Source organism: Xyrauchen texanus, chromosome 38 (assembly GCF_025860055.1).
Source record: "Xyrauchen texanus isolate HMW12.3.18 chromosome 38, RBS_HiC_50CHRs, whole genome shotgun sequence".
Taxonomy (NCBI): Eukaryota; Metazoa; Chordata; class Actinopteri; order Cypriniformes; family Catostomidae; genus Xyrauchen; species Xyrauchen texanus.
In genome coordinates, this window is record NC_068313.1 from 24,011,225 (window position 1) to 24,034,774 (window position 23,550).

The 23,550-nt window shown below is 36.9% G+C and overlaps 1 protein-coding gene across 1 annotated transcript; it reads left to right on the forward strand.

Annotated features, from left to right (window-relative positions):
• The first annotated feature begins 1,798 nt into the window (after nt 1-1,798).
• On the forward strand, nt 1,799-9,016 carry LOC127631597 (T-box transcription factor TBX2b-like). The gene is made up of 7 exons (XM_052109847.1): nt 1,799-2,601; nt 3,421-3,688; nt 4,865-5,011; nt 6,065-6,141; nt 6,308-6,474; nt 7,318-7,898; nt 8,439-9,016. The coding sequence occupies exons 1-7, from the start codon at nt 2,240-2,242 to the stop codon at nt 8,880-8,882; spliced, it is 2,046 nt and encodes a 681-aa protein (XP_051965807.1). The 5' UTR covers nt 1,799-2,239; the 3' UTR covers nt 8,883-9,016.
• Nucleotides 9,017-23,550: the final 14,534 nt, after the last annotated feature.

The following is a 23,550-nucleotide window of genomic DNA, read 5'->3' on the forward strand; positions in this document are numbered from 1 at the left end:
ATCAGTCCGCTGTCCTCAATGGTTTGTAAGAGTAACACAACTTCATGTCTAATTCAGTAGATATCTCAAATATCGGTCAGTGCGTCTATTAGGTCCTCTCTGGCGCCGGAAGGGTTAAACATACAGCCTGTCATCATGTACTTCTGATTTGTTTCGAAGTGTAAAAGTGACAACATTCCGCAACCGGCTGAATCCGTCCGCGCTAACACATATATGGACATTGATGCATTTTGGAAATATAGCATGGATATTCAATCTGACATCTGTTCAAAAAGTGTACTTTTGCGTGCCAGTTTATAATGATCACAAGTCATTTTCAGACAAAGAAGGCAAGCACTAGTCAAAACTTTGGCGTGAATGGTAAAGGGGGTTGGAGTGCACTGTTAGAGGATTTTGGAGTAAATATGAACTGACAAGAGACGGTTCTTACTGTGGTACGTCAGCCGACTGGCGCCAAGCGGCTATCTAACAAACCCATTCCAAGTAAATCTAGAGTCCACGAGTGGATTTCTTAAAGGTATAGACTACAACAAGCTACACTCGACGCTCGCAGCTCGACCCACTTCTGAACTACAGGTCGAAATTAGATGGTGAACATTTACAGTTCTCTGACGTATGCTGGCAGTAAATCCGTATTAAACCTAAAAGGCTCCAAGAGACAGAGATGCTTAATCTCTCGAGAATAAAGAAAAGCATATCCTGTTTTAATCCACTCACCTAAACGTCAAATGTTGCACGTCATATAAATAAATAATAATAATAAACAAACAAACATAAAAAGTAATTTTGTGGATTCCTTGACTTACTTGTTGCAGAGGCTATCATACATGTTAATCCCCTGAACAGTTACAGAATATGCATAACATAGAAGTAGATTCTGGATTTAGGCTACTTTAAAGGGTCAAACAGCAGATGTTGACCGTTACCTCACGTGCAATTCCAAACAATTAAGATTAATGCAGCACTCACCAGAATGAGCTTTACATTGGTCTTTAGGTTCCAGCAACTCTCTTCCTCTTTCTTCGGTTTAGCGCGTGGCTGTGCGCTTTGAATGACCCGGGGCAGAATTTAAAGTACCAATGTCCGGTTATTGGCTGTTGTTCCTCAAATGAAGTCATCCGCGACACACGCACAAAGTACGGAAATAGTTATTCACACACAGTGAAACGCTTGGTGCAATTCATACGCACGACAATGTCCTTGGTTGAGAGTGTACAGTGCTATTAGTATAACCAAAATAATCTTACACGTCATTTTTGTACAGCGAATAGATACAAGCCATTCGGTGTGTTCGTGATATAAGTTTAATCGTATTCATAATATGTTTTAATGTGCCACCACTATACTTTGTCGCGATTAATCTTTTCCATTTTTTTTTTAGGATAATTTGCACTTTTGCATGGATACAAGCGCAGCCATTTATGCGTAAATCATCTTAATTCCTAGTTTTCAGTGTATTGGAGAGTGAGTTTGGTTCCTCAAACTAGGAGGCATCGTTTCTTCGTAATTATAAAGCGCAAGCCGACCGAGGTGCAGTCTCCACCGGCTAAGCACTGAGGGCTGACCCGGTGCATGGCTTGGAGACGGGGGTGGGATTTCACGATCTTTTCTGTCATTGGTTAATATTTTATTCTGTTGACATGTTTTCTTACTGCTAATGCTTCCGACACCTTCTCGTCCACCCCCTCTCCTCGAGCCTGGCCGGAGCTGTCAAAACCACGCCTATAGAGGCCCACAATTGGTCCAGAAAGCGTAAAATCAGCAATCAAGGGGGCTTGGATCATTAGTGCTGGGATCAGAGCAGGAAGGACATGTGAGATAGTTACAGTTGTACAGTGGACAGGGCAAGATCTAACCATTTCATCTCCGTGTCTGTGTAGAATGACGGCGCTCGGATGGACATCCGCGTCGAAAGAGTAATCTTATTTTTATGAGAGCAACTGTTGGAGAACAGGAATCCCCAAATCTGCCTTCAAAGCGTCGTTGCGCTCACTTTGACAGATATTATTACGGGGACTTCGTGGAAATCAGCAGCAACGGGAGTTAAAGTGGAAGATTTCATCCACTGCCTTTTCAGATCCATATTCGTGATTCAAAATTGCGTTGGTGTGCTTTTCCTCCTCTCAGTGAGACAATATAATATTTTGGATACTCGATTCGGTCTTTTTTTTTTTTTTTTTTTTTTTTTGCCAGAATACACCACTAAATATATTTTTCACTACGATTTTTGGATGCACCGATGAGAGATCCAGTTTTTACAGGGACTGCCATGGCTTACCACCCTTTCCACCCTCACCGGCCGACCGACTTCCCTATGTCAGCCTTTCTAGCGGCCGCGCAACCCTCATTCTTCCCGGCGCTGACTTTGCCTCCCGGGGCTCTCACAAAGACGATCCCGGACCATACCCTGGCTGGAGCCGCAGAGGCTGGGCTCCATTCGGCTCTGAGCCATCATCACCAGGCAGCTCATCTTCGTAGTCTCAAGAGCCTAGAGCCAGAGGAAGAAGTGGAAGATGATCCAAAAGTCACACTGGAAGCCAAGGATCTATGGGACCAGTTCCACAAATTTGGAACAGAAATGGTTATTACGAAATCTGGCAGGTGAGATCACAGTTGCTCTATTTTTAGTCTATTGTTTCGGTATTATTTATAGTAAAATCACATATATTCTACAATAAATACGCATCCAATTTATGGATTAAAAACATAAAAAATACTTTTTGATAGCTGTTCTGTCGATGGTTGTGTAGTTGATCAGGCCCATTAAATTCTGTAATGTATCCGTGTTTTGTGCACATCGCTCTCGTTAGTCATATCTCCTGTTTTTTTTCCTACTAATGTCTTGTTCCCTGAATTGGATGAACTAATTAATATGTCAAGGAGACTGCAGAAGTGAAGGTCTTAATGTCAGATCATATGCACCTGAATGATATATCTGCTCAGTTGATTTCAGAAAACGAAATTCGTATAGTAAATAGCAGAGGCTTTATAGATACATTTTGTTGCTTTAAAACATATATTGACTTTCTGAAGGCATGATGTGCACAAAATATAGCTTGAATTCATCTCTTGATGGGAAACGTCCCTGTTGGTTCTGGGATGACAGCAAACTAATTTATGTAAATAAGATGGTACGTTCATGGAAGATTTAATTCTTGCGGCGAGGTAAACTATCTGCAGCCAAGGTGAAATGTGAAAATCTGTGGAACATAGTTTGGTCTGTAATGCGATTGTTTCATCCACGAAACCTAGTCAGGGTAAAATCTATCACTGAAAACATTTTATTATTATTTGTTCCCTTGGATAATGTGGTTGGGTTGTTAAGACGTCAAGCTTGCATTTGCTCGCATGCAACCAAAATAATAATAATAAGATTTTGATTTATGAACATAATTTAACATCGTTTCCCTTTTTCTACAGGAGAATGTTTCCACCTTTTAAAGTCCGCATTAATGGACTCGATAAAAAAGCCAAGTATATTCTATTAATGGATATTGTAGCTGCCGACGACTGCCGCTACAAGTTCCACAACTCTCGCTGGATGGTTGCGGGGAAGGCCGACCCGGAGATGCCAAAGCGAATGTATATACATCCGGATAGCCCAGGTACTGGAGAACAATGGATGGCTAAGCCTGTTGCTTTTCATAAACTGAAGTTAACGAACAACATTTCGGACAAACATGGATTTGTAAGTAACCTGTTATGGCATTGTCTCGATTTTTATATTTTTATTTTGGTATTGCATGTAGACCTATTATGCCTAATTGTATATAGCTGTGTAATCTATTTAAAACATACACCGTCTATATGTTGTAGTGGTTCAGGTTAGTTTTGATTGAATATAAATTGCTTTCCATATCGTCCATTTTTCGCTGCGTGGTGAGAAGTCTGAAGACTTTAGAAATACACCGTTCAGTTTAGGTAATCCACAATTTCTGTGGCCTATGTAGGCTGCATTTTTTTTAATGCCGCCAATAATTCTTCCTTTGCTTCGGCACGCTTACAAACAGGATATGAGTGGTTAAGCAATAACTGTATTAGTTTTGAATAATTATGACATTGTCAGTTCAGTTATGGAAAGAAAATACATTTTCATGGACACTATTGTTTATGATAGAATCGCAAAGGACTATAAGTTTTATGAGGGCGTGAAAGAGACAAATATGAGGTCAAAGGAACGGGACGGGCCTTGAATCACGTTACAGCAAAATAGTTTACAAATAGTCAGCTTGAAAGTGTAATTTGGGCTTTTTTTATTGCTGCGTCTCATTGCATGCTTTGGAGTGAGCACAGCACCAAACTGGTCTTCTGAGCGACCTGTCCAGTCTCTCATGTGTTGGTTAGGTTCAATGAAAAACACTAAGGTGGATGCAACGATGCTGACCAATACTCTATGAGCATGCAGTCAAATACAGCGTGTGCCCTGCTCCCTTACACCGACTTGCAAACAAATCGACTGGAAACAAATGGAACATTTACATGCATGGCACAACCATTTAATATTTGTAGTCACATTTTTATTTGTTCATTGCACGTTTACTGTAGTTATTTTAAATGAATTATAATTTTAATTATTTATTTTAAATGTTAAGTGATTATTGTTGTTGTTGTTGCATGATGGTGTCACTACTGCATTCATGTTTTGTAGTCGATAAACTGGTTTCTGTCTACCTGCCATTGGCCTGTTGTTATGTGATTGAACCCAAGCGACATTGTAAGCCTATTAAAAGACCAACATTTCCACTACCAAAACTATTATGCGGAATTTATTGTCTAAAAAGTTTTTAAGACTGATGACTTTAAATGGATAATTATAGTGACAAGCACTAATTCCTTCCATTCTTCTTTCTCCCCTTCATCTTAGACTATTCTGAATTCAATGCATAAATACCAGCCCAGGTTCCATATTGTGAGAGCCAATGATATTCTGAAGCTTCCATACAGCACATTCAGGACATATGTTTTTCCTGAGACCGACTTTATTGCTGTCACAGCTTATCAAAACGACAAGGTATGTACCCCATTTCCAATAATTAGAGAAACCCTCCCCTTAAACTTATAATAGATGTGTATTATTTATGTTTTAGGTTACTTATAGTTGCATTGCATAGTCATTTTGTGTGTTCTACAACGTTTCTATCTTACGTTAACCTTATCAAGAGAATTATTTTGAATACATAGATGCAGATTTATGCATTTAAAGCGTTTAAATTATTCGTGGATCTACTGATATTTCTAGCTATGTTAATTGTCGTCTGTGTCCGAGGGGCCTGGTGAGCATGTCGGTATAGTAAAGTTTATGACATAAGAGTCACAATCGATTAGCAGGCACTTAAGCTCGCCGGTTTGTCCGGGAGCTACACATTTTGAGGCATAGCAATCAAAGCGTGTCAGTTGCTAAAGGTAAAAGGCCACTGGGTTGCTAAAGGTAAAAGGCAGTGGCAATCTAACTGAGCAATCTATGCACTTTTAAGGCCCTGGTTTCTTGTGAACCTATAGCCTACAGCGTCCAAATCACCTGTGCAAAACGAAAATTGTTCTGTTACATCGCTTTGTATTTTCATGGAACTTGTAAAAAAATGATTCAAACCATAGTATTAATTATTGATAGCAGGTTGACGTCACTCATCTAGTGCGCCTCTCTCACTCTCTCTGTCGTGCTGTAGAGAATAACAATTTGACAAATGGAAAATGTTTTCTCGTGGAATTTTCTCAAGGGGGCCATGATTAAATCCTTCTTTGATTTAACATGTTTAATAATTAAATGATCACTCGGAAGTAATCTGTGTAACGTGTTTAACGGTGTTGGGAAAATATAAAGAATTCGTAATCTGGTATGAATGAGCTGTTTGCTTGTAGATAATAAATTATCACTGCAGCATACCATTGACGACAACAGTACTACTAATATGCTCTTAAAACCACTATCCTACTACTTCTAATAGCCTAGCTATATAATAGGCCTACTGTTGCAAAGGTTACTACTACTACTTACTAATAATAATTATGTACAAGAATATTAAAAACAAAAATATTTACATATATACGTTTTCTTTGTACTCAGATAACACAACTGAAGATTGACAATAACCCCTTTGCCAAAGGCTTCAGAGACACAGGGAATGGACGGAGGGAAAAAAGGTAAGTCGGAACCCTTTTGCTGGAGCACGCAATATTACGCAATGTAAAACAGAGTCTAGTAAAAAGCTTGCAATTCAATCCTCAACCTTTTGAGTCTTTGAGCCGGTCAACTTTAGGTCATATTTTATGGATTTGTGACTTTATTGGTGTTGTGTTTGTGTTACAGAAAACAGCTGACCCTTCCTTCATTACGCATGTATGAGGATCAATGCAAAGCGGACCGTGATGGCGGAGACTCTGATGCTTCCTCAAGCGAACCTGCAACCGGTCGAGATGCTGGTCATTCACCTGGACCGGTTTCCAGCCCACTTAGATTTAACCGGAGCAGCAGAGGTAGGTCTAAAACTATGAATAAATTATATTGGCATTTTTCATGAGCACTGAGAGGAAACATAATAGCATATCACTTACAAGACGCTGTCTTATGACTTCAGTGTTTCAAGACTTTTTCAATAATTAATGAGAATGAATAAGAATGAGCTTTATTGCCAAGTATGCTTACACATACATGGAATTTGTCTTGGTGACAGAAGCTTATAGATATAAGGCATATATAATAATAATAATAATAATAATAATAATAATAATAATAATAATAATAATAAACAATGCAATTTTGATAAAGCATTTATAATGTGCTAAATAGTCCAGCGTAAGTTCTGCATCAAGTTAGGAGATGAATCAGTCTGGAACTAAACATACGTTATAGTCCGCTTTGCTTCCTTCTACCTTATAACAGCCATATTAAGTATGGGTGGAGAAAACAGACTAAATTGAATATTAAAATAGAATCCATATTTGATTTATATATGGTTAATCATTTCATTGCATTTTTCATTTTTTAAAACATTTATTTAGTCCTATTTGTTTGGTCTCCTACTGAGCGTCTGTTGGACGCTATAGCTGATTAATTTAGGGATAAATGTAATAAGTTCTAATTGTAAAGATATGTGACCTGTAAAATATTGCTGGCAACATTTTTTATTATTTTAGTAACTGAGTTCATATCGCATGCATGAAAACAACGCGTGGACCTTGAATAAGGCTACAGTAGGCTAGTTACAAAAATGATCTTTAGATTAGTCCTTGTCGCTGTTTAGTTACCGTATTCAGTCCTAGCTTTATGTTTCGCATATGATGATAAATCAGTAATTGATTTATATATAATTTTCACAGAGGAGAAAACATGCAGTGACAGTGAGCACGAAACGGACCACCAAGATGAGCGATGTGGAGGCTCCAGCAGTCCTGGACCCGAGCCTCCATCTCCGGTAAAGTCGAGATGTGAGGACCGGGGGCGGGAGAGGCCTGTCCTGCAGAAAAAAGAGGATTATCCTGAGTCCATAAAAAACTTGGAGAAAGACAAATTAGAGAGCAGGCAAAGGAAAGACTCAGACATGTCAAAGAAGGACACGGAAAATGGGGGTCTTAGCGGCGGTAAAGACAGCTTCTCTCCTCTGATGGTACAAACAGAGAGTCCTTCACATTTTGGGGCAGGACATCTTCAGAGTTTGGCGCTCTCCGGCCTACACAGTCAACAGTTCTTTAACCCACTAAACACCGGACAGCCACTATTATTCCACCCTGGACAGTTTGCCATGACACCTGGAGCGTTTTCAGCAATGGGTATGGGACATCTATTGGCTTCAATGTCAGGAGCTGGTGGCCTGGAGAATGGGAGTCTGTCGGCCCAGGGTACTGGGAGCACCCCGGGTCATTTTCCCTTTCATCTGTCTCAACACATGCTTGCCTCTCAGGTAAGGAAACTCTCTCCATTAACATTTAAATCGTAGTAATGATACGCCATGCCTGATTATGGAAGCCAGAGAATAAAAAACGGATATGAGTTACAGCTTGTGCCTTTTGATGATAGATAGATTACATACTGTTCGCAGAGTATATATGACGAATCGTGACTTTACATTGAGAAAATACATTTCGCTATGCTCCACGGTTATTATAAAGCCAACAGAAAATAGCCAACAGAATGCGGATAGCTACCGATTAAAATGGGCAAAATCAAATCTAAAATATCGTTGCAAATCCTTATTATTTAAAGAAATAGTATTACATTTTTTAATTTGCCTATAATGTCACAAAGTGATCATTTCATGTTGCATTTAACTCTATGAGCCCTTTGCTCAAAAGTCAATAAATTCGTCTGGCATTGGAATCAGATGGACTGCGAGCAGGTGGATGTAGTTAATCTGTGCAAACAATGACTTTCTGAAAATGTTCACTTCAAACTGTTTCACGTTAGTGGGCTAAAAGTTGCTAACAAATGTGTCTTATTACAGGGCATTCCGATGCCAACCTTCGGTGGACTTTTCCCCTATCCGTACAACTACATGGCTGCGGCAGCAGCAGCAGCCTCCGCCCTTCCCGCGAGCAGCAGCACGGCCTCCACTCTCTCCAGGAACCCGTTCTTTAGCAGCTCCACTCACCCTCGACTGCGATTCAACCCTTACCAGCTCCCCGTGTCTATCCCCCAAAGCACACACCTACTCACTACCGGATTGCCAGGCGTCCTGAACCCTTCATCTGAATCCTCTAAATGTGGTAGCAGGGAGGCCAGTCCAGTGCCTGATCATCATAATCATAAATCAGGGGCCAGTCAGAGGAACGGCTCTCCTAAAACATCAATGAAGGAATCCATCAATGAACTTCAAAATATTCAGAGACTAGTGAGCGGCCTAGAGAGTCAGCGGGAGACTTCCTCACCTCGGGATCCCCCCAAGTGATCAAGCGTCCCCAAACCTATCCAGGGAATGACTTGAATTGCCAGAGGATTTTATTAAGTGGTTCTCTGCGATGCATTTCATCATGTACTGTTTGCGCATGGATGACTGAGTGGAAAAAAACAAACAGCAGTCAACAAGTAAAATTAATGAAAGCATGTTGCATAAATTGGACTTGGTGCTCTTGTGGTGCAGATCTGAGTAGTAAGTGCTGCGAAGACAATCTACAGTGGCCTATTTGACTATTTGTAGAACGTATTGAAAAGTCCACACCAATCTATTGAATTGAGGAACGAGTAACGTCAGTAGGATCACTGCTGATCGCAATATCTAATTGGTGATTCAATGGCTGAAATCAACTAAGCTACATCCAAAAATGAAAAGAAAAGACAAAAAAGAAGAAACAAGAAGAAGATAATGAAATAATCGTAAAAAGGATACATCAAAAGGGATTGAAAGGACAGTTGGACCTAGTTAAATCCGACAGACAGAACTATTTAATGTAATTATTAATAAAAGAAACCTAATTCTGTAAATAAGCTACAAGGATTTAAGAATATGCAAATTGGTATTAATTTATTCAAAGTTGTACATTTGCGTGTACATACTATTTAGAGTTTAACTCATTTCATTTTTTTTTTATTTTATTTTTTTTGTTTTTTTCGTTTTTCACAATGTTTAATGTAAATGAAAGGTATAGCGTTTGGTGTTTGGATACAGATGGTGTTCCTATCTGTGATGCGTTACTGTTTAATCTGCCTGTGACACGTAATGAGAGCGTGTGCCATCATTGCATTGTAGCAGTCGCTGTCAAAAACACTTATCACGCCGGAGAAACTTATCTGCGGGACTCACAAAGTTTGGGAAGCCTCAGGATTGCACTCCAACACAGAAGAGACCGACATTCCTCTTCTTGAGTTGAGTTTATAGCCTATAGAAATGAACGTGTCACGTTTTGCTGGCTGACCGGATTTGTTTTTCTGATGTTGTTGATGATGTTGTAGGATTCTTTCACAATTTCAATAATAAAAAAATGAAAATATCAATGTGTTTAAATATTTTACATTTATGGTAGGCCTACTTCATTCTATTGAGGATAAACCCAACTTCAATTATTAGGTCTGTAATATGGAAAACAAGTCAGAAATAAGTGTTTAAATAACAACATTAATTTAAAAAAATGATCTGAATACAACTCATGTGATAACAGTAAAAGCAACAATACAAGCATGCTCAGTTGTAATGCAATGTAGCCTAATGCTCAGTTGTAAGAACATAATAAAAGTGTAAGCCAGTTTGATGGCCAGCCACAATGCCACTGGGTGTGATTAAGGCGCACCTGTATCAAACATTTATTGGGAGGGAAGAACGAGGTTATACGTAGAATTAGTTACATTTTTATCCATTTTTGAAAGGTTTTAAGAAAACTTTGCATGGTAGCCCAGCCATTGCAAAAGCTACTGCGCCCTCTGTCGTGGAGTCAGTGCTGTTCACGCGCTCATGTTCCGGATTATTTACCCTCATCAACATCCATGTGATTTTAAAACACTGACCGCTACAACAGAAGATGCATCTTATTTATTAAACAAGCAGGCCAACATGGCATATGCAAAATACTTTGATTACAGTTTTTTTTTTTTTATGTGCAATTTTCCTGCGAAGAGCAGCCTAGGCTACTAAACAATTAAAAAGAAATAAAAAATATTGCTGTTGTTGTTTACAATAGCAGTCCACTCTGTTACATAGAGCCTTTGTTATATATAAAACAAAATAAATTGTTCAATATAATAATAATAATAATAATAATAATAATAGCTTACCAATAATAACAGCAATAATAATAATAATATTTCTCCTCCAACGACACCATTAACCATTTGAGCGCAACTAGAATTGTAGTTTAGGAGTTGTGAAATCTGCACAGCAGAGGAAAAATATTTGGGGAGAACTTGTCTCATGTTATAGTGAAAGGGTTAAGTGCTGCGCCTACGAGGTTACGGAGGATGAGAGTTGGGACGCCCAGCCACTTTGGCAGCAGACAGTCCTTTGTCCAGCAACCGGCGCCTGTCGCCTGCCTGCCGGCCTTGCAGCTTCCCCACACCCGCGGACAATGGGACACATCCCGAGAGTTACAGCTCCTAATTAGAGATCCCCTTGTTTCTGTTCCTTTCTTTCTCGCGCAATAACCACAAGCCCTCGTTTTCATTAAGGGACCATTGTTACACGCTGTTATATTCAATTATCAGACCGAACGAGACCTAATTCTTTGTCCAAACTTATCAGCCAATGACCAATAAATAGACTGCGATGACAAGTATTCCTAGTGCTGGTTTACGACAATGCAGTAAAGTGTTTACATATTTAGCTTTAAGTCAACCAAATCGGAACGTCAGGACTAAATCTGAAGCACATAGGCCGAAGTGACATTAAGTGTAGAAGACAAATTACCAATAGTTTATTTTAGATTTCTAATGAGAAGGACAATGTTAGACAAAGGGGCAATTCATAACATGTGGTTTCTCACAATCCTCATAGTAAGTTTTTATCAGCAGAAGATGAAATTGAACACTGAGAAGCTTGGAAAACTATGAAGGCCCTGAGGGGCTGAGATAACTTGTTGCTGATATCATTTGATACTCTTAAACCTAGAAATACCTGGCAAAGGAAAGAGACTCTTCAGGCATATTGTTAATTTAAAGGATAATTGCCTTTAAATAGGGCAAAGTAAGCTCACATGCACTTGATGGATCTTTTGATACTGTCAATAATAATAATAATAATAATAATAATACACTGTAACACATTTGTACTTACTGTTAGTTAATTCATACTTAAGAATTAGTACTGTAATATACTAATGTATATATGTTGTTGAAAGGTGGCTAATAACACATGTCATTTGGATAACAAAAATTAGGACACTTTAAACCTTATGTTCACACTACAGTGACTGTAGGCACAAACATGAAAATGGTGAATCATTTATATATGGAGTTAATAAGGAGAGAAATCTGTGTAGAGAGGCATAAACCAAACTTCACTCACTCACTCACTCACACTCTCTCTCTCTCTCTCTCTCTCTCTAACACACACACACACACACACACACACACACACACACACACACACACACACACACACACACACACACACACACATGTTGTGTTTCCATGTTTTATGGGGACTTTCCATAGACATAATGGTTTTTATACTGTACAAACTATATATTCTATCCCCTAAACCTAACCCTACCCCTAAACCTAACCCTCACAGAAAACTTTCTGCATTTTTACATTTTCAAAAAACATAATTTAGTATGATTTATAAGCTGTTTTCCTCATGGGGACCGACAAAATGTCCCCACAAGGTCAAAAATTTCGGGTTTTACTATCCTTATGGGGACATTTGGTCCCCACAAAGTGATAAATACACGCTCACACACACACACACACACACACACACACACACACACACACACCCTTTCAGTAGACATTTGGATTTTAGAGAATATATTCATAAATTCTTGTGTTGTTTGCTTAACATTCTCACACATGTTGTACAATTTAATGGAAAAGTTCATGTTGAGGGGCTGCTGCAACTTTTTATTCTCATATTTTCAGAAGTTATATTGAAACAGAAATTATGTCTTCCGTTATGTCTTCCGTTTTAACCCCCAAAATCACTCAAAATTACAGATCAATTAGACAAAGTACAAATCTGTACCAGTAATCCATCGCCACCTACTGGACATCATAATGCTGATTATTATAGTCTACATTAACATTTATGTGCTTAGCACATGCTTACTTTCAAAGCAACATATTTTAAAGTGAACAAATCATGACAACATTAGTGGAAATTTCCAGGGTACCATGAGTAGCTGAAAATATATGAAACACACACACACACACACACACACACACACACACACACACACACACACACACACACACACACACACACACACACACACACACACACACACACACACACAAACACACACACACACACACACAACATTTTTGTATCTAAAAGGTCAATTTACTCGACAGACTACAAGTTTTATGTAACTCAGGGGGAAAGACAGAAAATACATTTGTACAATTAAGGAAGTTAGACAGGGCTCAATTATTGTGCCTGTAAAAATAAACATTGCATAAACTTTTCAAAACAACCCTCATTTGTCATACTGGAAATTGGCAGTAATATGAATCTAACTTTCAAGGTTACAAAAAACATTTTTTTTTTCTCAACGCATTTATGAATCAGAGGTTAACAGACAACAATTACCACAAGCCTATTTACTCCAGTAGAGAAAAAAAAAATCAGCACAGTCTATTTCTGCAGTACATAAAATCACCACTAGATGTCATAATAACCCACAAACCTTTTTTCTTCAAATTTGTGTAAATCAAATAACTTTAACATAATTTCCTTATGGATCTTTAAGGATTTGCAGAACCAGAAGAAAGCATTCAAAATTCAAATCTATGATGGTATACAACATTAAAATTAATTAATGTTTAAAATAAGAATTGGTGCACAATCGCAAGCCTCAGCTGAGAGACAGTGAAACATAAAACTGAGATTTAAAAGCAATACCACATCGAATTTAGCCCCCTAGTTTAATTTATATGTTAAAATTGCCATGATAATACAGAAATGGGACCAAAAGATGCTATATGACTGGGCTTGAAACCAGAGATTGTTCGCTAAGGTAATAAATCAAACAACATGTAAAAAATGTGTTGCTAAAACTATTAGCATTGTTAAAAAAAACAGAAAATATAATTAAAGGGAATTGTATTTTCCTGAATCTGACAAGAGTAGTACTCACACACATACCTTGTTTTAATGTCACTGTGGGGAATTTCCATAGACTTCCATGCATTTTATGGATTTATACAGATCTAACGATAAATTCTATCCCCTAACACTAAACATACCCCTAAATCTAACCCTCAACGAAACCTTTTTGCATTTTTACATTTTCCAAAAAACATAGTTTAGCATAAGCCATTTGCCTCGTTGGGAACGCTGGCTGGGCCAGCCAGATGGATTTCAATGTTTGACCCTGGATAAATCCTTTGCTCTGCAAACTCAGGTCACCTCGCCAGCCCTGCCACAAAGATGAACACAGAAGATTACTAAAGACTAGCAGCTGACCATGATGGATGAAGTGTCAGGCCAGCAGGTCTGAGACAAAACTAGTCAGCCATTCTCAAAACATACAATCCTCTTACACTTTTTGTGTGAACACAAAAACTCTGGGGCATGAGTAGTCTCGGGCAATTTCTTCACAGAAACTGCAAAGTCTTGATAATTGTTTATTTGATACTGATAGACTAATCTCATCCAATATATGTCGGTGGTTAATAGGGACATTTACTGGTCACTGATCAGTACATTGTGGTTTGTGATAGAGCATGACTAGATCAGGGAGATCAGCATGAAAAAGTATGAATAAAATTGGCCTTAACAATACTTATGGGCTCCATGTACACTCTCTTTACTCTTTGCCTTGTCAACTGCAATATTGTGATTCTTTAACCAGGGACCACAGACATTTCTTTAAATATTATGCCACTAACATTTATGCAACCTGTTTTTGTTTTGTTTGTTTTTTTCTGTTGGTGACTTGCATTTTTGGGTGATTCTCAGATAACAGGCATATTTCTGTCCCTGGGATGTTCTAAGAATAAAAACATTTCACACAATTATTTTAAATGTTCATAGTCAGTTTAGACAGATCTAGATTTTTTTTTAATGTCTCAAGATAATTAGATAATTATTTTAGTACATTTTATTTGTGTTTTATAGTATATAACGCATGTTCTGGTGTTGCCCCCAACCCTGAGCTTATATAATGCCATATTTAAATGAAAGATTTCCAACAATTTTATTTTAAATTTTATTTAAACATTATTAGCAAATTGTAAGTATACATCTGGAATTTATACCTGTCCATTAATGTATCCATCATTACCAGCACTGAAATAAAGTTTTTAAACATTAAGTTAACTTGTAGCCATGGCAACTTGAGATCCCAGTGGAGCACATGTCTATAAAGAAAAGTGTTTTAGTGTTTTCATGTCCAGAAAGGTAAGAAAATGTACTTTTATTCTTAGTTATAGCCATGTACACTTATTACATGTAATCACCAAACACGTTATATTTTTAACTTAAATGCCGTGAGGCTAGATTTTTTATTTTTGCAAAAATGGCAAAGATGTCATCACAAGCACAGTCATCACCAGCACGACACCCAAAATTCCAGCAACCCAATTCTGCCTCTATTCCGAGAAATACTCTTTTATTCTGTGTGAAGCCTTGACAAAGAGGAACATGCCTCTGACTTATGTCCACAAAGAGGACTTAATACGTTTTAAAAAATCAGCCAAGTCAAGCAACAAAACCAATAATGCCAAAGCAGAGTCCGGGAGGTCAATGTCAAGGGTCATTTTAAGGGTCTCTAGGTATTTTAGGATTATATCCTGTGATATGACTGTTTGTAAGTGATATTATGCACAGTAAGGGTAAGATAACTTACACCTCAAATCCTGAATGGATCACCCAGAGAATCGTTCCACTGAAACATACTGGGTTGCATTTCTAAAAAGCATTGCAAACTTAAATTGATCATAGAGACAATTACCGCCAATGCTTTCTATGATCTACATGGCTAACAATGCTTTTGGGAAATGCAACCCAGTACCATAGACAACTACTAAACCATCAACTGTTAAAAATGTTTTCTCAAAGAGAATAAATAGAATGAAATATAAATCAAATAAATGGTAGCTTTTTAGTTGTTAATAAAAGTAATTATTTAAGATCAGTAATCATGATTATGACTAATCTAACAAATTAAGGGCAGCAATTAAATTGTAATCTTGGCAAAAACATTTCAAGCACACAGGCTGAACCAGACCAGTACAAAAGTATGTAATAGTACATTTAAGGGTGAATTGGGCTATAACAATATATCACAGTGACACAACCTAATTATTGTGAGTTTTATGCCATTACAGATCATGCGTAAAATTTACAAAAAAATTCGAAATATTATACAATAAACGTCAGGAAATTCTCCACAGAAAACTGTCTAATTATGACAAGGCCACATTTACACCAAGCTGTTCACAGGCTTAGCCTGTACCTTTTTAACTGTAGCCTATACACAGGAAACCAATATTAAAACATACAGCATACTCCCCTAAATCGATTAGTTTGACAACCTTTTTGCATCATAATTGATACCATCGAAAGCTGAAACACACCTATAACGATCTGTGAGGTTTGGTATTGTGCATGCAATGTGAAGACCCCATTTACAGTTACTGCAGTTGAGGTGCCACTAAACTTAGTCCCGTGCCCTGCGTCACATGGTCAGAGGTCAGAGAGCAGTGGTTCTGTCGGTGATTAGCATGAAGCATGACTGCCTATGTGCCATGTGATGTCTAATAGTCTAAGTGATGATGACACTTAATAACTAAACAAGCAATTCACTATGACAACAATAATAAACAGCAGGGTTTAGAATAGATTGGTATTGCTTATTGAAACATAAAAGCTACAAAAGGCACAATGATTTATTTATTGTTCAGTTGAGTCTTTTATGAGTTTCATAAAGAAAAGTGGTATTTTCAGAATATATAGTAAACTGTTGCAGAGTATAAACTTGTGAAATTTGCATTGTTGTTGTGATATTTGTCATGAAAGTACTTTGAAAGTAAAGACTAAGAAAGATTAAGAAACACTGATCACTTCAGCCTAAAGGTCGAAATGAGACCAGAATGCTGGAAGTCTAGAATCCTTGAGAATATTAGTTTGATCTCCAACAGTGGTGTTATAGCAATGTAATTACCATTTCAGCACAGAATTCTACATTTAAATACTTATAACTCTGTTTTTTTGTGTGTGATATTGTAAGACTAACAGGCAATTCAAATGTTATTTTATTTTTTTTTCAGGGAGAATTCAGGAAACAGGAGTCTTTGGAATGACGCCCTTCCCAGCTTTCCCCATTCATCATTTCCACTTTGCAAATCAATGCTGCAGCAATACACAAATGTTTGTTGTTTGAAAGCAACGGTGCTCATGGGACATGTGGTGCATGTATTTTTCCTGAGGCTCTATTCAAATATCGAGGCAGAAGATAAATGACGATGTCTGTAGCTGACAGGTCTGACACATTTGAGAACTACACCTGTGCTTCACCACATGAGAGTTTTAGTAGAAAAGAGTGGAGGGCAGAAGGGAGAAAGGATAGTATATTTTAATAAATAAATGGTTAAACTTTCTTTAAATGTATCTATTTTTGTATACCAGCATTTGTATTTAAACAGCATTAAAAAATGTATACTGTAACTACTATTTTAAGAGACTTCTAGACTCTTAAAAATCAAAATGTACACATTCAAAGAGTGCATGCTTTTGTGCACAATGCTAAAACACACACACACACACACACACACACACACACACACACACACACACACACACACACACACACACACACACACACACACACACACACACACACACAAACATACAGTGTTTGTCCCCAAGTGCTATTGGTCTTTTTCGTCCTGTTTTCTCATACCTAAGAGGTTAAAAGTTAGAAATGGCACTGATTGTGTAAGAGTGCAAAATGTTTTTTTCTGCCTTGTTTGATTACCATGGTTTACATTTACTAACATTCCAGGCTAAATTTAGAACATCTGTCATTCAAACTAATCATAACGATTTGGGCTGGAAGACTTTACTATAACAATTTTTGCATTATAACATTTAATATCTTAATATGATAAAATGGGACATGATTGCTTCCAAATGTTTTCAATGATCTAAAATACCACAACCACCCAAGTGTAATTAGAAATGCTACAGAGATCCCATCCCACTGTGTTTTGGACCCAGTTTCTTTAGCCTAATCTCTTATCCTTAACTTACTTGAAAAAAGACCTGTTTATAGAATTATTCTTACCTATATAAATATGCCAAAGCTTTATAACACGTCTGTGTTACATCACTGGAAATACTAGTCAACTCATGAGAGAATTCATATATATTTGATAATGCATGGCAAAACTTATTGGTTTATATTAATTAATGATAAGATTGATTCTGTCTACTTACAAAATCTCATTTGAACACTGCAGATCTTCCAAACATATTGAAATATGAAAGTGTATCACAACACTTGTGATAAGATAGATACTAGCCAGTGAAATTACCTGATATCAGAAAATTTCAAATTAAATTGGGACAGGGACAATTTAATACTAATAACAATTTGACGAGTCAAAACAACAAGGCAATGTGAAACAGGAGATGTTAAACAGGTGAGGAGGCAATTGTGTCATAGTATATAAGGAGCATCTAAAAACAGCCTAGTCCTTCAAGAGCAATAGTCATTTCAGATTTGTCAATTTGCCAACTGATGCTTCAGCAGATAATCCAGCATTTTGAGAAAAAATGTTCCCCAAAGACAAATAGGAAGACTGTTAGGCATTTCACCCTAAATACAATATATTTAAAAGATTCAAGGAATCTGGCCAAATCTTTGAGCATCAAGGGCAAGATGAAAAACACCTCTTAATGCACGTGATCTCGGATCCCTCGGACATCAATGTTTTAAAAAAACATAATTAATCTGTAATGTATATCATGAACATGGGCTTGGGATTACTTTAGTAAGCCTTTGTTAGTCAACACCACTTGCCGCTGCATCCACAGATACAAGTTAAGACTTTTCTGTGCAAAGCAGAAGCCATACATCAACACTGTCCAGAAGTGCTGCCGTCTTCTCTGGGCTCGGTCTTAGCTTAGATGGAAAGTAGAACATTGGAACTGTGTTTTCTTACCTGAAGAGTCTACATTTCAAATAGTTTTTGAAAAACACAGTCCAAACCAGTGTCTGTATGGGCCAGGGGTGTGTCAGTGACCATGGTATGGGTAACTCTCACATCTGTTAGGGCACCATTAATGCAGACATATATGTACTGCCATCCAGCACAATCTTTTCCATGGATGTCCCAAAATTTTCCACAGGACAATTTCAAACCACACACTGGCTGAATAAGCAGAGAGTGTGGGTGCTAGATTGGCCTGTCTGCAGTCCTGACCATCTCCAATTGAGAATGTGTGGTGCATTATAAAGTGCACAATAAAGCAACGAAGACCACCAATAATTGTGCAGCTGAAGACCTGCATAATGGATGATTGGGGGAAAATTCAAATTTTTAAACTGAACAAACTTCTGTCTTCAGTACCTTAATACTTACTTCAGAATTGTTATTAGAAGAAAATTAAGTTAAAACATCATATAATGTGTAGTTGTAGTGCTTTCAATATAACAATGGCTGAATATAATTTACAAATCACTCCTTTTTGTTTTTATTAGCATGTTTCATACTGTCTGAACTTTTTCAGAATTGAAAAAAAAAAAATCATTTTCAAATGTTATAACAGCATGCATTAATTAAGTTTTATTTTTATATAACTTTTTCAAAAATGCAAACACTGGCACTAACAAACAGTGAACACAGATGGATATAATTTTGTACCCAGGCCTTGCCACGTACTGTGAAAAATTCCCAAGCTCTGCACACAGGAAGGGTGCTTATGGGAAGAAGGCTAATGGTGGAAGAAAAGGCCCAGCATGCATGCTAAACACTCCAACTGCACACAGACATCTGAGCTAATGACTGTGGCAGTATGGGGTAATGCTGATTCCAGGGTGGCTGGTCGGTCGGAGGTTTTACTATGAAGCCATTGTGATGTCACTGCTCTGTACTGACTGTCTGCCGCCGGGCATAGACAATGTACTAGTGTAGAGCCGACTGCACATAATGCCCTTCCGGGAAATATGACAAGTAGAAAAGAGATGAGAGCATCTTCACACAATGCTTTCATGCCAATACTGGACACTGTGTTAGTGTATAAATCGGTTATGCAGAGTGAAAAGATTAGATCTATGCAGGATAGGAGATATTAGGGGGATTTTGGAAATATGTGTGACAATTATTGGACGATGTCTTCAGGTGTCAAGCTTGACAAGCTCTATGAGAGGGTAATAGGGAGAAACAGAGAAAGGGAGAAAGAGAGGGAGAGAGTAAAGAGAGGCAGAAATGGAGGAAGAGGGGGTTCTCTCTGCCCCCACATAAGCCTCCTTCCTCTTTGTTGTTTCTTAGTCGAGACCCCTCTCGCCCATGACCAATTATACAGGCAAATGTTTTTCTAAGGAAAAAGAGCCTGCACTCCCATACACATTAATCACTCACCGATGGTTCTTCAAGGATACTAATTCACAGTGTATAACACAACTGACAGAAATCAAGCAATATTTTCAAAATCAGATTTAAAAATCTTCAGTCAAGAATTTTAACATTAAGAAGCATGTTCAAATCAAGAAATTATAATCTCAAATACATATATTGTTTTAGTAATATATATATATATATATATATATATATATATATATATATATATATATATATATATATATATATATATACACACACACACACACACACACACACACACACACACACACACATACAATGATATACAATTTAGAATTTAAAAAATGTATATATTTTGTTAATAACTTAATTTTTGTAAACATATCTAATTATAAGTAAATAACATAATACATATACTGTGTGTAATCTATCTATCTATCTATCTATCTATCTATCTATCTATCTATCTATCTATCTATCTATCTATCTATCTATCTATCTATCTATACATACATACATACATACATACATACATACATACAATGTTATGCAATTTAGAATTTTTAAGAAAGCATTTATGTTTTTTAATTAATTAATTTGTGTAAACCTCTAATTATAAGTAAATAACTATAAAATATATATAATGTGTGTGTGTGTGAGTGTGTATATATATATATATATATATATATATATATATATATATATATATATATATATATATATATATATATATATATTATAATTCTTCTTACTTTTGTTTGTCTAGACAGTGTGTTCAAGCTGTAAACAAAAATAAATCATTATATAAACCGCATATTTCTCTGTTTCTAAATGACAGCATAGAAAACCCTTCACCTCTTTTGTTCCCAAGATACCTCAGAAACTGACAAGACAATGTTATGTAATCATATCAGGGTATTCATTCATTCTGCCCGTTTAAAACTAAAATTGCGTGTTTTATCGAGTCAGGCAAGTTTGCGTGTCAATTTTGCAATTTTGTATAATGTAGCTTTGCATTTTGATTGGGATTATCCTGCTCAACACTTGAATGCACCTCATGATGCTAAATTATTCTATTCACATTTTTTTTTAAGACAGAATGGACACTATTACTCTGAAAAGCTTTGAGGAATATACAAGGCAATCAAGGATAACATCAACATTTTATATTTTATTTTAATAATTAATCATTTAAAGAGAATACTGACTGATCATATTTGTTAAATGCTAATTATTAAAATATAAAGCGAAGTCCAATTTTCATTGCATTTGGGCATGGTATTGGGTATTCTGTATGGCCAGTCTAAGCATTGAGGAAAACAAAAAAATGATGTCCGGCGGAAAGACATCAACTGTAAAGTTTTGAGAGAATCGCTCAATGTCCATTCGGCAACACCCTGCCCTATGTACATAAGCTCACACTACTCCTGTTCCTAATTTCGATACCACGTGATGGTGGGAGTGAGTGAAGTTTAAATTCCCTTTCAGAAAGGCAGCTCAATTCAGCCCCTATAAAAAAATCATCCCTTTTATAGCGACATCTTATATACCACGCTAACTTGCCTAGCTGAGAATCCCCAAAAAAGAGTCCATCTTCAACGAGACTCAGACTGAAGTTCACGTACAGAAGTTGTTTCAAGATCAGTGAGGTGGAGGTAAGGTCAATTATTTTCAATCACGTGTGATAACGGTAATGCACTGAGACTGATTCGGAAAAAACTATTTCAGCAAATGATTGTAGCTTAAAAGCAGTATTCTTTTAAAGAATATGCTAGTGCTCCTTTTACTTGTAGGCCTCGTTGTTTATATGGGAAAGCAATTTTTTATTTATGCTTTATTTGTTGCTGTGAAATATGGCAAACATTAGACTATTTTTGTTCTAATCTGTGATAAGAAGATATAGATACTATGGGTAATATTTGAGTACTTCCACCAGCACTGTTTGGACTATTTAGGAAAACTTCAAGACCCTATGACTAAATGCTTCGGGATTGTAATGAAATGATAAAGTGCGCATAGGCTGTACTTTGGGCTTTTTTTATATAAACGCTTTCATGAATTTATTTCCCCCCTTAAAAAAAAACAAAAACAAAAACAAAAAACAAAAACAAAACGTGTAGTCCTATATTGACAAATAGCTCAGGCTATATTTGACTGATTTGAGATTGATGCATTAAAATAAAGCAGGTGGGCCTTCACTTCAATGTAAGCCGGCAATTTCCCGACAGTTGTTTTTAGTGGTAAAGCTCATATAATTTATTATTTTTGTGGCTTATATTGCTTTATGTGAGATGGATTAATATTTTATCAAACAGCAGTATTTTTAGGCTCAACATAACACTTGACAGCAAACGGTGTTGGAGGTACAGCGGAAATACATGTCGAAATAAATACCAACACTAGATGCTAGCCTAGAACATAAAGATATGCATTAGAATCCGTTTCTGAAAAAAATATATTATTATTTATTACTATAAATATTAGTGAGTGTAGAATAGCTCCCTAAAAGTTTTACAATTTTAGCGGAATAGAGGTATAACAGAAAACGTTATACTGTAAACATAAAACTGAAATTTCTATTTCTAATGAATTTCTAATGAATCAAATCTGTTTAATATCACACATTGTAACCACACATTTTAGCTGAAATTCCAGAGGAAGTAAGGGACAGATTAATTTTCAAACTAAACGCAATACTAATTCTTAAACCCTCTAAACTGTTGTGTCGTTCAGAATTGTCCTCGGTAGACAAGGGTACAACAAATTCGCACACTAACGATACACATACTATTTAATTACACCCATTCACCAATCCTGCAAAATACTGTTTTGTCCCATTGCAGAGGCCTATCTCTCAACACCAACACCCGTCTCCCCTCATTTTTAGGCTATCAGCCGAATTAATCAGATTAGGCCTATATGACCTGTTTGTAAAACTTACATTGGCGAGAATGACAAATGGTTTCGAGAAGGACACATTCTGACTGTTGCCATTCATTTGGTCATGTCACCAGTAAATATCAGTCAAAGCCCTCACGGCCCTCGAACTTCTCCAGGTGATTTATTGATCTTTCAGCCTTATGCTTCGACCCATTTACTCTAAAACCACAACCATATTTCACTGGAAATGCTATGACGTTTAAACGAAATCCTCTGCAGATTTCAAATTCAACCGTGCCTGCTTATAAGCGGAACAAATACAGGGAAAAATTCGGCAAAACAATTTTGACCTTTGGAATTAGAAATCTCATGACATTTAAAACCAGATGAATATGTAATATAGACTATTTAATATTCAACCTGTTTTTCTAACTGTACAAGCACCGCATTCATGAGCATTGCTGCATTTGAAGTTATTGATTTACTCATAGTGAAATCTATTCATAATAAGGAGAAGATGGAGCAAGTCATGTTGTACAATG

Coding starts and splice junctions, on each gene's coding strand:
- LOC127631597 (XM_052109847.1), top strand. CDS start 2,240: ATGAGAGATCCAGTTTTTACAGGGACTGCCATGGCTTACCACCCTTTC. Junction 2,602..3,420: donor GTTATTACGAAATCTGGCAG/GTGAGATCACAG, acceptor CTTTTTCTACAG/GAGAATGTTTCCACCTTTTA. Junction 3,689..4,864: donor TTTCGGACAAACATGGATTT/GTAAGTAACCTG, acceptor CCTTCATCTTAG/ACTATTCTGAATTCAATGCA.